The sequence below is a fragment of the Uloborus diversus genome, chromosome 1 (genome assembly GCF_026930045.1).
Source record: "Uloborus diversus isolate 005 chromosome 1, Udiv.v.3.1, whole genome shotgun sequence".
Lineage (NCBI taxonomy): Eukaryota > Metazoa > Arthropoda > Arachnida > Araneae > Uloboridae > Uloborus > Uloborus diversus.
In genome coordinates, this window is record NC_072731.1 from 249,490,620 (window position 1) to 249,507,309 (window position 16,690).

General features: G+C 33.9%; 1 protein-coding gene across 1 annotated transcript in view; it reads left to right on the top strand.

The window, feature by feature from the left end:
* The window catches only part of LOC129234232 (endosome/lysosome-associated apoptosis and autophagy regulator family member 2-like), a 93,596-nt gene that overhangs the window by 25,257 nt on the left and 51,649 nt on the right, over nucleotides 1-16,690 (top strand). The window contains exons 2-3 of the mRNA XM_054868166.1: nucleotides 10,601-10,724; nucleotides 12,000-12,207. Coding sequence (XP_054724141.1) covers nucleotides 10,601-10,724; nucleotides 12,000-12,207 — 332 coding nt within the window. The remainder of the gene's footprint in view (nucleotides 1-10,600; nucleotides 10,725-11,999; nucleotides 12,208-16,690) is intronic.

The window sequence follows — 16,690 nt, forward strand, 5'->3', positions numbered from 1 at the left end:
GTTTCGTAAGTTTTGATGAAAAACTTTGCGTGTTATGAGTCAAAACCTTTCGAGGAAAATTTGTAGTTTTGAAAGAAATGCTTATATTTTCATGAATATCAGTGATACCTTTTCAAAAGTGTGAAAAATGATTGTACATAGTAAGCTAACTATTTCCTGAAATTTACAGCTAATTTTGAGCTATTTCTTATGAATGATGACCAAAAAAACATTTTTGTTTTCCTCAATTTGTTACTGAGCCCCGAAACGCAAGGGTGGTTTAATTTTTATTGGAAGTTGACAGCTGGAGCATACCTGTTATGTGACAAAAGTTACAAAGCAATTTGTCTTTTATTTCTTGAGAAATCTTTAAAAATGTGAATTTTTGAAAGTGTCCCAATAATTTTGGTCATATAGTGTTCATGCAATAGAACGTCAAAAATCCGAACGTCGAAAATCCGAACGTCAAAAATCCGAAACGTCAAAAATCCATACGCACTTCCATGAAGTTTTAATGAATTTTTCTTTGTGCATATTCAGTAAACAGTGAGAGGTTTTTTTTTAAAACTTTTGCTAAAAAATGTAATTACTTATTGTAGCGTTATGTACTGTATTGTATTTTATGTACATACTTATTGTGTAATTTATTTGAGTAAATAATTTACAAAAGGTGCTTTTATGGTTATTTTCGAAAATTTGAACAGTTTGAAAGTCCGAAATACCTATGATGTCAATAAGTTCGGATTTTGGGCGTTGTACTGTGTATATATATTACAAAAAAACTTTTTTAAACATAAATAAGATATTCTTTGTGAGTATTAGTATTTTATGACTAAAGGTGACATAAGTTGAAGAAAAAGCGGCATGAGAGAGTAGGAATTACTTTACTCCTTCATAGATTTGAAGTTCTGATACAAGAGAAAAATCTTCGAAATCTTATTAAATCAGTGTTGGGAAACTAAGGGATAATAAAAGTTGGGAAAGTATCGGTCGAACGAAAAGAACATCTTTTACCTGGGCAAATGGACTCCGCTGCTGCAGCATATCGATTTTGGCAGGACCATACATTTTTACGGATTGTTGAACATAGCCAGATTTCTGCTTTCCTTTTCTATTTTAAGCCACCATGTCTGAGCTGGTGCCATAAAACATAAAGTGCCAAAAGATTGTTGAACCAATAATTTCTGTTTTATTTTAATATTTAATTGAAAATCCTCAGAGTTTCCGCTGCTATTTCCAACGAACCATAAACGAACTCTGTTAATAAATTTTATGACGTAAATGTTTTACGATGGTTTATACTTCAAGTAATAGATCATTTGTATCAATAAGAAAAAAACAATTAATGAAATAAAAATTTGTTACAGTGCCATGTTTTAAAAATGAATTAAAAAGTATAAAATAATTTCTATAAGCTTCATGCAGATTTAAAGCCCTATACACTTTCAGAATTTCTTATAGCTTGTCTGGAGAATTTGTGATTATAAGTTTTTAATAACTATCAAAATACTTGTGAGCATCAAAAGGAAAAAATGTGGGTTGAACGTAATAGACAATGGGGTTGTTTCCTTTAGTCAAAAGTAGTACTTTTAGTCACTAAAGTTGATAGAATGAGCGAAAAAAATAAAAATAAAATAAAATAAAATAAATACTTTCATTTTCTCAACATTTATTTTTAATTAATTTTGTAAAATGTCCGATTTTTCAGACAAGGAGTGGTCTTTATGACGTCACAAATGATGTACTTTGGCGCGCTTTCCACTGGGGCCCTGAATGTTTACGCTTGCTGTCTACCGCGATTCCAGGTTATGATAATTCAGAAGCGAATTGACTATTGTGCTCTTCGCTAATGGCATGAGTGAATGGGTTTCATCACTTGTAATGTCATGAGCAGAAACGTAAAAAAATGAAATTGAATCTCCGTACTTATTAAAATAATGGTTAAAAAAATAAAATAATAGTTTAAAAAACTAAAAAAACACGCTTTCGTAGCAAAATGAACTAAAAAGTGAAAAATAATTTTTGGATGATAGTACTTGACCAATCACTTAATTTTAATGTTATACAAAAAAGCGTGGGGTGCTGTCTATTTACATTTTTGTTTGGACAACAAATGGAAGAAATTCAAGACAACTGATAAGAAGCCCCCCCCCCCCACGCTCTTTTGTATTACATTAAGATTAAGTGATTGGTCAACTACTATCATCCAAAGATTATTTTTCACTTTTTAGTTCATTTTGATACGAAAGCGTGTTTTTTTAGTTTTTTGAACTATTATATTATTTTTCTGTTTTTTAGTCTTATTCTGGAGAAATATCAGGCGACGAAATTATTTATAAAACGAGTGCGAGGTAATATCTTAAAATTAAGACAAGGGCACCTCGATGGGAAGCTACTGTGAGTCATCGATGTATGTTTGCGGAAATCATATTTATATTACTTTGAAAATTTGAGATGCATTTGAATAAAAGTTTTGTTCAACAATGGTCTGATCAGCAATGAATTTCCAATTGAAGGCTCACCTAAATTTTGGCATGAAATTAGTTAAAAACAATTATATTTCATGTTCTAATTACCTTGGAACATTGGAACAAATTTTATCTGAAGCAGAAAAATTGAAGGTTTTTATAGATATTTTAAAATAATTTTTGCGAGCATTTTTTAATGTAATTTTTTTAATTTTTCCTTTCTCACATTGTTGGATTTATGCCAAAATATTGATTAAAATTGGAGGAAACTAACAATTAAAAGAGTTAATTAATTAATTTGATTATAGAATATTGCATTGTCATCGGGTCTGAGGTCGCGTGCCAAATTTCAAAAGAATCCGATCGCAGAAAGTGGGCGAAATTTGAGCTGCAAGATTCCGTTACAAGATACATACATACATACATACATACATTCATACATACATACATACATACATACAGGTGAAGCTAATAAAAACGTGTTAAAAAATATTAAACTTTGTCAAATTATTTAAAAATGGTCAAGTCCTATGTTTTTAAGCATGCTCTTTCGGGGAAAAAATATTTTTAAAATTTCGGAAACAACCCCATTGATGAATTTATAATTTAACTAACGATTTTATCGCTCTGCAAATAGTATAAACTTAGGTGTAAGATTTTTCATTGATAACCTGTCTTTATACTTATAGTTATACATTGTACATGCTTCTCATGTTGCCCAAGTGGAGTATTTTTAATGTGGAAATTTTAAAAAATGCCATTTATTTCTATGCGAATGAACTGGGAATACATAGATGATACCAGAGATGAGCTAAGCAGAAACAAAAAACACATATCTGCTAAAAAGTTGCCGTTCGATCTAACATTATATTTACGTACACAACCGTACACAATTTCCATCATTTACATTGAAAGTTTGCCACAATATTGAAATACGTATTGCATATGCAAATTGCTATAATGGGGTCGTTTCCAATATTTTAAAAGTATTTCTTTCTGAAAGAACATGCTTAAAAACATAGGATCTAACCATTTTAAAAATAATTTGTTTAAGTTTAGTATCTTAAAAAATTACTTAAATCGGTGATCTTGCATTGTTTACATTTCTTGCTGATGACATCATAAATGATGAAATGCCATTCTGCGTTGCAATTCACAGAGCGGGTATTCCCTCGTTGGGTATAGCTGATACATTTCTACTTTATTAATATGAAAAAACTTATGTGAACAAATGTGTTGAAATCATTATTTGATAAGAAAATAGTATTAGTATTACATGAAATTTTATTTTGGTACGCATTACTAATAACAGGTTTGCCAGACGTCTCAGTTTGACCTGGACGGTCCAGGTTTTCAGGCAAAACCACGGTGGCCCGACTGGTTTAGCTCAGTGTCCAGTAAATGATAAATTTGATTACATGCAACCAAAAAAGTCTAAAAATAATTAACTGCGATGGATTATTTAGAATAACAACTTATTCATTTATAGCATTGATTAGTAAAATTAGTATCGAAATAGTTCGTGAGAACTTTTACAACAAGATTAAAACCAAAAAAGACATTCTAAAAAATCCTAGCCAATGAAAAGTACATGTAAATATTGTTCTCCTATTTATTCCTCATTCAAAGTGTTTCTTTTTAATAAAGTAACTTATAAATATTAACGTGTAAGAAATAAAATGATGAAAATTTTCTGCTTATGTCATATATTATTGCCAATGGTTTAGGTTCATAATTGGTCGCGATTTACTCATAGCATTAAGAATAAACTTTGCTCTAAAACACTAAAAAACCAACAATCAGGGGCGAGCATCCTTCTGAATACTCGTGACGTTGGGGGGGGGGGGGTCATTTTGGTGGTCCTCGTTGAACATTTTAGGACACCAGCCGGCACGCCTAACTAATTACGAAAATGAGAAAAATCAAAATGTAAACTGTGTATCAACTATACCAATTTTTCCCTATGTTCTTCACTGTTCTCGTATATTACACTTCTTTGAAATAAATTTCACGTCTCTAATAAATGTCAAGGAGTGTTTTCTCGCTTTGAATGAAATCTCTAGCAATATTTCTGATTATAAGTATTACAAATATTCCGATCCACATTTATTTTCGGCAAAGACGAATGAATCGTGCCTAGGGCAAACACAACTTTGTATGAATCCGAAAGCAAAGCGGCGATCATTGTTTTGAATTCGAATGCTAGTAAACAGTAAACAGTTGGCGATGATCGTCTGACTCACATCCTTAGCGCACGTTCCACAAATATTCTTTTGTTTTCCATTGGTGCCATTTAAGGTTATCTCCCGTTTGAAGAACCTGGAAAGGATTTCAAACATGGGATTGGCCGTTTAAATCTTAGACCATGATCTTAGGTTTGAATTGCTCTTGACCTCCACACCGATTCTTCTTAAAACGTGCCACAAGTGACCAGTGGGCTGAAGGGAGGGGGGTTCTATTTGACTGTTGATCCAGAAACTTAACTACAAGGGTGATACATTACTTGTGCTAATACGTATATATAGCATTAACGCTGCTTCCCAAACTAAATGTTTCTTAAGTAAATGATTCGATAAAACTCGAATAAGGGTCCTTTTTCTTTTTTTTTTTCGAAAAAAAGAGCAAACTAAAAGAAAAACAGAGAGAGAGAGAGAGAGAAGAGGAATGTTCATATATATAATAGCGAATTCACTGATGGATTAACGCTAATGACGTCATCAGCAATGCAACTCGCGCCACGGCATGATAATTTGATATTATTTTTTGGTAATGTTTAACATGCAGGGAAAGGCTTTATTATGACAAGGCTGAACTCGATCCGGTAACTTAACTGTTTTACTGGTAAGACTGTCATTTCAGGGGAATGAAGAAACGAAAAAGTCGTGAACAATGAACGCTATCTGCTTGAGTTTAGGGTTAATCCATTGAAGTTAAGGCTAAAATTTCAACTATCAAAATATCACCAAACGGGCAATGGCTTCGTTCAAATGTAGAAACAATTTTCACCCGTTATACCTTGACGGGCGATTTTATAGTAATTAAATAATGGCCATTATTTTTACTATAAATAATACATGAAAAGAATATGTAATTTAAAAGGGAGTTTGTGCAACTCAACTATTTTAAGAAATATGACTTCACAGCGTCACAATATGTATCACAAGCTTTTAGTTTTTACTGTGCAATGAAATCATAACAATATTATTAATTATTTTCGTATAAATTATTTCTTGCAAAATTCAGCGTAAGCCATTTATATAAACCACGTAGTCAACTCAGTAAACGTAACTTCTGTAAAAGAAAAAGAAAAAGCAACGTCAGTTTATAAACTCATAGATCATATTGTTACCAACGTTCGTAAATTTTACAAGTTGTTATTTGTTATCGAAATTACTAGTGGTTATCAATTTCGCATCTTCCACGCATAGACGAAAATGTAGTCAAAATCATTCTTAAATTTCTTCTTACCCCCCCCCCACTCATGTTTACCTGAGGGAGTATTTTCACATATGAGTTATTAATCTTCGGTTAACCCAGTAGAGTAACCAAAATGGGGTCGTTTCCAAAATTTTAAAAGTATTTTTTTCTGAAAGAGCATGCTTAAAAACATAGAATCTGACCATTTTTTAAATAATTTCTTTAAGTTTAATATTTTAAAAAATTACTTAAATCGGTGCTCTTTTATCGTTTAACGCTTCTGCAGGTGACATCACAAATGATGAAATGCCATTCAATGTTGCCATTCACGGTCTAAAATATTTAATTCGTATCTTTACTCACGTGTATTGGCAACGATAGGGTTGATATCAAGCGTAGAGCGCAATTTTAATTCGCTGCTTGATTATCATAACGTGGAAACGCGATAGAAAGATGCGCCAAAGAGCATCATTTGTGACGTGATAAAGATCACGCTTTGTTTGAAGAATCGGACATTAAAAAAAATGATTAAAAAAATAACTGTTGGGAAAATGAAAGTATTTTCTGAGTCCATGTTTTTTTTTTTTTTGCTTATCCTATCAATTTCAGTGACAAAAAGTACTGCTTTTGACTGAAGAAAACAACCCCCTTATCTATTGAGTGGGGTTTATAAAAATTATACGTAGATATCGTATGCCAGACTGGCAATATAGCTCAAAATCAAGGGTCCAAAACATAAGCTCTTGAACCGTTGGTTTTAAGCTACTGGGTGTATCTCGCTGGTAATTAAGATAATTAGTAATGGATATAAATAGAATACATTGCAGTTAATTGCATCAATGGTAATTGGATCCATTCGGTCAGGGGTGCAATGAGAAGATGGGAGGTGAGGGAAAGCCCCCCCCCCCCTAGGGTTTTGGTTTTAACGGGTATCACCAATCCTGATACTTTATATTCATCAATAGAAAGTAAATGCTGATAGCTCTTGTGTATAGCATTGATAAGTAGTGAAGCTTGTAAACAATGTGAAAAGTAAAAGTTATTTGTCGCCAGTATTATTAACAATGTCTTCCCTTCAAGGAGCTTGAAATAGTATTTTTTGAGACACAACTTTTTTTTTCGATTTTGTATGTGATTGAAAAACTGAATCTTTTTGGTTTAAATTTAGAAAATTCACAGGAACAAGTCCCCGATCCCCCCCCCCCTTCCTGCATCCTCACCTGCGAAGAAAGCAGGCCCACAGGTAACCCCAGCCCTACCAAAGGTCACCAGGGCAGAGACTATCGCTTCTAAAAACTTTACAGGAAGCAGGACCTTTAGTTGGCGGTTTCCGTTCCTGACTTCTTCCCTCCCTCGAAGGGAAGAACGGAAGTTCTCTCTCTCAGCTTCCTCCGGCGCGCTGAGATCCTATTTCTTGGCGCGAGTCAGCCAGCTTGGCGACATTTCACGGAGGCCTTGCCCATTGAGAGTTGGCGGGGTTGTGCATGGAAATCGATTTATTAGTTTGTGACCAAGTGGTTTTCTAGCATGGCTGATACATAGTGAGGGGTGGTTGAAGCATTTGGAGGGGAGGAGCGGCGCTCCCTTTTGAGTATTGAAGTAAGTGATGTTGATTTTTCGCTGAGTGTATCATTTGCTCGTAGGCTACCAGCAAGTTGCTTGGCTTCGATTGAGCTCTGCTGACGATGAATTTATCGTTTTCTTGGAAGTTTTATTTTTGTTTTGAGTACATTTTTTTGGATAATTTCTCCTTGCTGAAGAAAAAACGCTGATAGTGGGGTCGTTTCCAAAATTTTAAAAAAATATTTTTTTTGAAAGAACATGCTTAAAAACATAGGATCTGACCATTTTTTAAATAATTTGTTTAAGTTTAATATTTAAAAAAAAAAAAAAAAACTTAAATCGGTGCGCTTTCATTGTTTAAAATGAAATCCGATGACATCACAAATGATGAAATGCCATTCAGCGTTGCCATTCACAGAGCAAAATATTTAATTCGCATCTTTACTCACGTGTATTGGCAACAATATGGTTGATAGCAAGCGTAGAGCGCAATTTTAATTCGCTTCTTGATTATCATAACGTGAAAACGCAGTAGAAAGATGCGCCAAAGAGCATCATTTGTGACGTCACCAAGACCACGCCTTGTTTGAAAAATCGGACGGTTTAAAAAATTAATTAAAAAATAACTGTTGGGAAAATGAAAGTATTTTATGGGTCCATGTTATTTTTTTTTGCTTAGTTTATTGATTTCAGTGACAAAAAGCACTACTTTTGACTGAAGGAAACAACCCCATTAATAATTTTCAATAAAAGATAAGAACTGGTCTTTGTTTTGATAAGACAGTCAAGAATAATAAATATCCGAAATTTATAGGCTTTAAACTATTTTTAAAAAAGAATTTTCCGAAGCAATATATTTAATCATTGAAAATTATAATTTTTTTGAAAATTTCCAAAAGGAGAAAATTTTTTTTATTTTTGGAAATGACTTGAAAAAAAAAAAAAAAAAAACCCTCGGGGAAAAAAAATACAAAAAGTACAATGCTTTTATTAAGTTTCGAGCAGTCAAGACATTCAGGACACACAATATCCGAAATGCATAGACTTAAATTATACTTTTTTAAGTACACTTTCTAAAACAATATGCTCCAACATTGAATGTTCTAAATTTTTTGAATGTTTCAAAATGAGAGAGAGAAAGAGAGAAACTCCTTGAATTTTAGGTGGAAACGTTTCTTTTCAAAGATTTCTATACTAGTGAAGAAGTTCATGTAGAACTTCTTATGCTTTTATTAAAGTTTCGACCAGTCAAAGAAATTGCTTCACTCTAAAAACGAGCTCAGAACTGTTATCTTTTCATTACTTGCAGCGAAAAACTGCCAACCAAAACAGCTTCATTAAATTTCAAAAACCTTCAACCTTTATCTCATCATGTTCATTTTTGATTTTTTCTTGTCTTAAGAGGGAAAAAATTGTGAAAATATTATTTGAAGTAACACATATCACGCATTTATTTTTGTAGGAAACATCAAATCATTCATATTTATAATTATATTGCGCATGTAAACAAGTTTAGACTTTATTAAGTGTGCATAAATTTTCTTATTATATGCATATCTGATATCAAAAAGGTAAATTTTGACAAAAAAAAAAAAGAAAGAAAACAATGAAATACCTCCTCAGTATGCATAAATTTGATTTTTACGAAGGAGTGCAAAGATCGCTTGCTACATATCTAAATCCGATTAGTAGTTAATGAAAATGTACTACAGGAAAAAAAAATAATTTAGAAAGAAACCATTAAACTGAAAATGCACTAAATCCTGTTTTTCCACCCCAAAATGATATATTTTCCCATTTCAATTATGTTTATGATAAAGCTTAAATCATACCACTGATGTATTCAGACGTGTATAACAATCCACAAAATTTGAAATTATATATCTTTTATATCGAATTTTTTGTGTTGAATCATTACTTGGAGAACAGCCGGCTTTGTTAACTCAGTTATACTTCAGAAATAAATTCTTTTGTCTTAAAAAGTCAAAATATAAAGAACTTAAAAACGCGGTCCCTCATAATACAATATGTTACGTCAAAGTTACAGGGACGTCCGTTCGAATCAAAACGGTCACAGTCATAAAGTGACATAATTTTAACGTCTCACAGGAGTCACGCTGTGACACATTTGCGACATATTTCTTGTGACGTCACTAAAACAATTAATTATTTGTAAATGGTCACTTTATGACGTTGCGAAAACGGTCCTGCAACTTCAGACCTGTGACGTCGCTACACACTGACATTTGTAAGTTGCTGCAACCTGTTCATGACTTAACAGTGACTTTTAATAACCGTCAGGTGACTGGGAACCTAATGTAACTGTGCTGCGGGTCACATTTTAGACACTGTTATTGTGGCGAAAAATTAAAAAAAAAAAGAAAAGAAAAAGCATGTGTTTTTAGGAAAGGAACAGTGTGCACAAATTTGCAGGTAACTGCAGACACGTGTTTCGGTGTTAAAGGAACCCTTTTTTTTAAAGCAAAAAGAATTGAGCTTAGGGGTGAAAAGATATCTGACAGAAGCCAAACAACTTTTCATCGTAGCTCACTTCTTCTGCTTTGCAAAAGGGATTAATTATAACCCCTAAACACGGTCTGCTGCTACTTGCAAATTTGGGCCCACTAATGTTGTATTGTTATCTTTTTCGTTTAAAGGTATTTGTTAAATTTTTACGTGCTTTTGGGATTTTTCATCCGATGCCTTTTCACCCATAAGTACGTAGACTCCTGGGGGGGGGGAGTCTAGTTGTGCACCTCCCCTTTTGGTTGAATTCGGATGTTTCTGAAGGGGTCTTTTGCCCCTTTTGGGGGGGAAATCATTGTTAATTTCGATGTAAACTCAAGTGGTCTTACAATTTGGCGGACACTTGGCGATATATCGCCAGTCTTTTGGTCGCCAAGTTTTGTCGACAAATTTGGCGATCTTTTTTTTTAATATCCGGTTTCAATTTGGCCACTGTTGGTGATATTTAGAGAGTAAACTATTGAACCACATTAAAATTGCCAATAATGGGGAAATGACATTTAATTAGAGTAAAAAGAAGTCATGTGATGCACACATCAGCTCGTTTAAAGACATTTTTTGCTTTTTTATCATCGTTGTCTTTGTTTTTACTTGGTGATGCTGGTTTGAATCGATAATTGCATTAACTCTACCTCATTTCTTTGCAGCGTGACTACCACTATGAATTCACAGAATGTGATGAAAGTGGCGGAAGGTGGCGTGTCTCGGTGCCTAAGCCCCTGACTTGTGTGGGAGGAGCTCCCAACCCCCCGACCAGAGTCAACGATTGCCGTAAGTACTAACATTAGTCTGCAGTTTACATTCAAGGAATATTTATTCATACTATCAATCACTGTAAAAATAATTCAGAAACGTTCCTGGGAAAATAATGGGCAGCTAATGTGCCCAATTCCTTCCAGTTTAACATATCTTGTAAAATAAAAGAACCTTTTCCGCTAAGAGTGTCTGTAATGTTCCTGAAATTATCCTTGAATTTTTCTAAGTGAAACAGATATATATCCGGTTAAAGGCTGTCATGTTTCTGGAACCTTCAGAGAAAACTGAAGTTGTAACTTAACTTGAGTTTTCTTTGAAGTAAGTGAGTATGAAATAACTTAAACTTGAGTTTAGTTAAGTTAGTATTAAATAATAGCTTGGCGCCTTCCTCATTTACCAAGAAAGCTCCACAAGCATTATTACAACCATGGCCAAAGTTAAGGCAGAATTGCAAGTAAGAGCCAATCATCTCACTTGCTTGCAATTTCGATAGAAAGACCTTATCTCAAGCTAGGTGACCCCTAAGAATCATCCCCTTTTTGGGGGGAGGATCTACTAAGCTAGGGAAAAAGGCTCATTATTAATTTGATTGATTTACTAATTTTTTGAGCCGCCTGCCTTGTCTAGTGGTCAGAGAAGTCTGACTGCGATGAGGTGGTCCCGGGTTCAAATCCCGGCTCGAGCATGGATGTACTTTCTCTCTCTTGTCCTTTCTTCGTGTGAATGTGTTGTTATGCTGTGAATGGTTGCCTATAAACGGGTCCCTCTGACATATGTGTACTGTGGAAGTTAGACTTCACACCAAATTACGGTACAGTTGGAAAAGTGAAGCAGCGCACCCCAAATTGCCAGCCTAGCTGGCACACAACAACAACAACTTATGTTTTCAAGATGTTATCCACTTCTGGTGTACGTACGAGTATATCCACTATAGATGCACTGACCTTATAGTAATCAGAGATATTTATTACTCATCTTTCCCTGCCTGCAATCAACTATTATTATTATTATCTTTACCGGTTTGCTGATTTCGTATATTTAACTCCTCAAAAAATGTCAAGTAGAGTTTTCACTCTTTGAAAAAAATCCCTAGCTATATCTCTGACTGAAATTGTATTTTCTATCTTATTACTCGTAACACCATTTTAGGTTTCAACCACTTTTCTCTTTTACTACAATCTGTCTTCTCATCTCCCGCTCTTATTTCCCCGAGAACCATATATCTACTGCCTTATCAAACCCGAAAAAAAAAAAAAAAAAGTTAATGAAAGTGTATTTTCTTTTTTTCAGGAATATCATGTGATGCGGGTACTTATTTCAATCGTTCCACCCTAGAGTGTGTGTCATGTCCTCCAGGAACTTATTCCTTGGGTGGTGGCGTCAAGTTCGATTCCTGGGACCGATTGCCCCTCGGATTTCATGTCAATCTCGAGTCCTTCGAGAGCAGCTTTCGATTGCTACATAATTATGTTACGGAAGCTGGTGCCAACTGTTCCGAGTGAGTATCCATCCACTATATATATATATAATATTAAAATCTGTTCGCGTCCGTCCGTCTGTCTGTCTGTCTGAAGATCGGTCTTCTCGAGAATCGCTGCGAATCGAGAGTCAAACGAGATACCGATCAATTCGTTTTACCGAAATTTTCCAAAGAAAACAATAGGACCAATCTCGTAATTGTGCGACTTTAATTAGCGAAGATATTAATTAAAACGTTAATTAACATAACGTTATTCAGGAATTTTTATTTTTTTCCTGTTGCCATTTTGCATATGTGTGAGCAAGTAAAATTCTAATAATTGTTTTAAAAGAGATTTTTTTGGCTGCTGTCCAAATCTTAAAACAACGTTTCCATCTAGAATTTCATTTTAAATTAGTTTAAAATTGGTTGCCCTTTTCAGACATAGCCTTTATTTTATCGTCTGTCCTTTTTTTTATTTTTTACATTCAACGTTCTTAACTCTTTTCAGCATATGAAAGTTGTTTCTTTAGCTATGTTTATTGATTGTATTTTGGTACACTTAGGATGTGCGACTAATTATGTTTATTTTGTTGGACTTTTTCCCGTCACATGGGTGAATTTTCGAATTGTAGTAACTCTCTTTTTCCTTCCTGTTTCTATTTTTAAAATACAGTTTATATCGTTAAAAGAACATGTTAAATTAAGATTGTTTGGATTTCTTTGTGAAACAGAGTTGAACAAAAAAGATTGTTTTTAATAATTTTAACTAAAGCTAAATTGGAATCTGATGACTTGGTATTGAATTAATGCTTATTGGTAGTTATTTAGTCTTGGTGCTTTAGTTTCACGTAATCAACCAAAAAGTATGTGTCATTCTATGTAAAAAGCTGATTGTAATTGTACATAAATAGTTCAGGTATAGTCTATCAGATGTAATTCATTTTAACGTGAGCACAGATTATAGTTGATAATGCATATATTTTCATCCTTTGTGCTAATTGAAAATGCTCATAACTTGTATCATTGATAACTATGATTAACGTTAAAGAGATTTTTGACAAAAATATGCTCTACTGGTGTTTTGCAAACCTTGCATTACGCTTATTTATTTACTACTTAGCGCTTTAGAAACTGATGTCAGAGTAATACAAAAACATCAGTTGGACATCTCTTTCATTTTTTAAGTAGCCCTTGCAACGCCGGGCACGCAGCTAGTAATTAATAAAATTCGACGTAGTTACTAATTATTTATGATATATCTAGGCAAATGTATTTGAAGTATATAATGAGCACTGTCAGAAAATAAAAGTAAAAAATCTAAACTTTGTTTTCAACAAATTCGTGCTTGACTAAAATAATTGTCTGAACTAAAGAAGAGGACTTACACACTGGGGAGCAGCCAGAATGTTTTGTGACCGGGGGAGGAGGTCACAACATACCAGAACTTTCTTATTGTGGGGGTTGGAATTTTACGATTTCTACATGTACCTAATTAAAATACGTACTAGGATTGTCAACATGGCATAAAACCAAAAGAGGTGGTTTAACCCCTAATCGGCCTTTTCTCGGTGCTCACCTGGTACTAAATGCTATTTACGATCAAATGAGCTTTCACGAACATAAAATGCAGTTTTCAATTTTTTAAAATAAATTATTTAAGTAATGGAAAATTTATAAAAGCGAAGAAATGTTTGCTCATTACAGACCGAAAAACGATTACACCCATGAAATAATTTTGCTCTTTTGTGATCGATTTCTATGTTTTCAAATTTAGGTTATGAAAAAATTCCTATTTATCAGATTCCAAATTCTTTTCATATGAGCTTAATCTTATATATTAAACTAGCTGCGTTGCCCGGCTTTGCCCGGTCTACCTTGAAAATAAAAATTGCGTCAAGTGACATATATTCAACAGTCAGCGTAAAAAATAAATAAAAAAAAACATCATGATTTCTCTTCCAAACAATGACGACATATATTAAATACTTTTAAGAAATTAAATCCAGAGACGGTTTAAAATGCGTAACCATGGAAACACAAAATGAAATAAGTTTAAGGAATTAAAATGCGAAAGAAAATTGTTCAGAATTTGAATGGAATCGAAATTTCTTAAACTTGATGTAAAAAGGCTTGTAACTTTTTTTCCTTTCGAGATAAAAGCTTATTTTTTCGACCATAGGTCGAGTTAGATCTGAAGTAAAAAAAGTCGCTTTTTCCAATGGCGTCAAAAAGAAAGCTCTGGGACAATTCCTTCCCTTTTTATTGATTTATTTAATGGAGAAAGTAGTGCCTAAATTTCAGCTAAGCCTGAAATAATTCTAGCCAAAAACGCAAATAACTTCCACCGTAATGAAGTTAGAGCATTGAAACAAATTGCGTAGAACGCGGAAAATTCTACCCTTTCTAACGATATGTAATATTAATATGTGCATGTAATTTTTCACCCCCATATTTGAGAATTTAAATGAAAATTGGACGTAAATTGGAATAAAAAAAAGAACTATTCATCGAATTTTATTCGAACTGGTCTGCAAGCCTTTTCAGGACTTAAAGGAACTGTGAAAATTTCAGCGCAATCGGCCGGGTAGTTCTCGAGTTTTGCGAGTTCAAACACACAGACGCTTTTTGGGGACTTTATTTTATACTATGTAGAGATTTTCATTAACGCACTAGCTGTACCCGACGCGTGTTACTACGCCAACGAAAAAATACATCAATATACTGATTTTCATGACAATCGGTTGAACGGGGCAGAAGTTGCTACTCTGCAGTGCCACCTGGTGGCGAGTGGCTTCAATGAGCATATTATGCACCTTCTCCGTGGAAAAATACATATATATAGCAATTTTCATAATAATCGGTCCAGGTATCAAGTGAAGCCGTGACTATACTCAAATTTTGTACTCACGCAGTTTGCAAGATCAATCAATGGCTGAAAATATCAAATAGAAAAAGTTTTAAATCCCACCGTTGCATGAAAAGCCATAAAACAATAAAGAAAGAACTTATTTGTTCAAACTCAAGAAAAATGGCAACAGCTAACTTCTTATCAATGAGATCTTTCACGCGAATTAATTTCTGCAGCCGATAATTTTATTCGTATTTATCCAATGGATTGTGACTTAAATTGAAATAAAAAAGGAACTATCGATCGGATTTTTTCCGAACTGGTCTATAAACATTCCCAGTACCAAAAATAACAAACGGTGAAAGTTTCAGCCAAATCTGCCGGGTAGTTTTTGAGTTCATGGCTGACATACAGACAAATATATATAGATGATACATTCCGATCGTTCTGGAATTTTCTACGGTTTTAAGAACAACAAAATGAAGTTTATTTATCTGGATTTCTGTAACTAGATTCGTAACTGTAAATCTTTTGAAAAATCGCACCTTCTTCATAAATATAGCATAACTAAAGCTTTGACACGGGAAAGAAAATAAGTCAAAAATTCCGAATTTTTTAAGAGATATAAAAATATTCAAAACAATCCTTCCATAAATTGTTTGTTGATGGAAAAAATACTCTAAAAATGTTTCATAAGTAAGGTTGAATTCAGCCAGTATATAATTTTCATAGATTTCAAGACACAAAATGCATGTGCTATTAGGAAGAAGCAAACAAGAAGAAAACGTTTTTTGACTTACTCTTCTTTCCATGTCAAGGCCTAAATTTTTTTCTAGTATCTACCTTTTCTTATAGGAGTTACAGTTACTGTGGTTGTAAAAGACCTATTCCGCTGTCAGTAGAAGTCAAATGATTCTTTCATTTACAGTGCTGGTAAAATAATTGCATCACCCTCGCATTTTCACAACAATGGGATTATGTGAGAAGTTTTGGTCGACTGATTAATGATGAATGTATGTGAAATTCTGCAAAACTGAAACAAACATTTAACAGCAGGAATCCGATCATTGTTTACGTAGATCGGGGCTGTTTCCGGGCCAAGGCAAACTGCTGACCCCATGCTCATTTTTCCATCTCTGAACCTGCGTGTGAGTTTAGAGAAAAAAATTACTTAACCCCCTGTCAATTTAAGTCTAACGGCAGGATAAAAGATTTAAATTGTTACTTGCCAGTTTTGCCTTATGGCCACGGAGCAGAATCATCCAGGAAAATGAAGTTTGGAACTGAAGTAAAGTGATCCCAGATATTAGGAAGCAATTTCTCCTCCAAAATGCCAACATACACCTGAGCGTTTACTGTTCCTTGCACAAAGTGAAGCCCACCAACTCCTTGATCAGAAATCCATCCCCAAATCTTCTGGGATACGGGATGCTTGACTGTGTGTTGAATGCAGTTGGGATGATATTCCTCTCCTTTGCGGTGCGGGTGATGCAATTTTTTTTTTACCACCACTGTATTTGTACTTCATTTCGCAGTTGCCAGGGAGCTATTCCGTCGTCAGTATGGCATCGTTTCATTACTGACATAGTTCATTCGTTTAACAAAATACTGACATAATTCAATTCAATTTTTGACAATATACTGACATAATTCATTCGTTAATGCGATCCA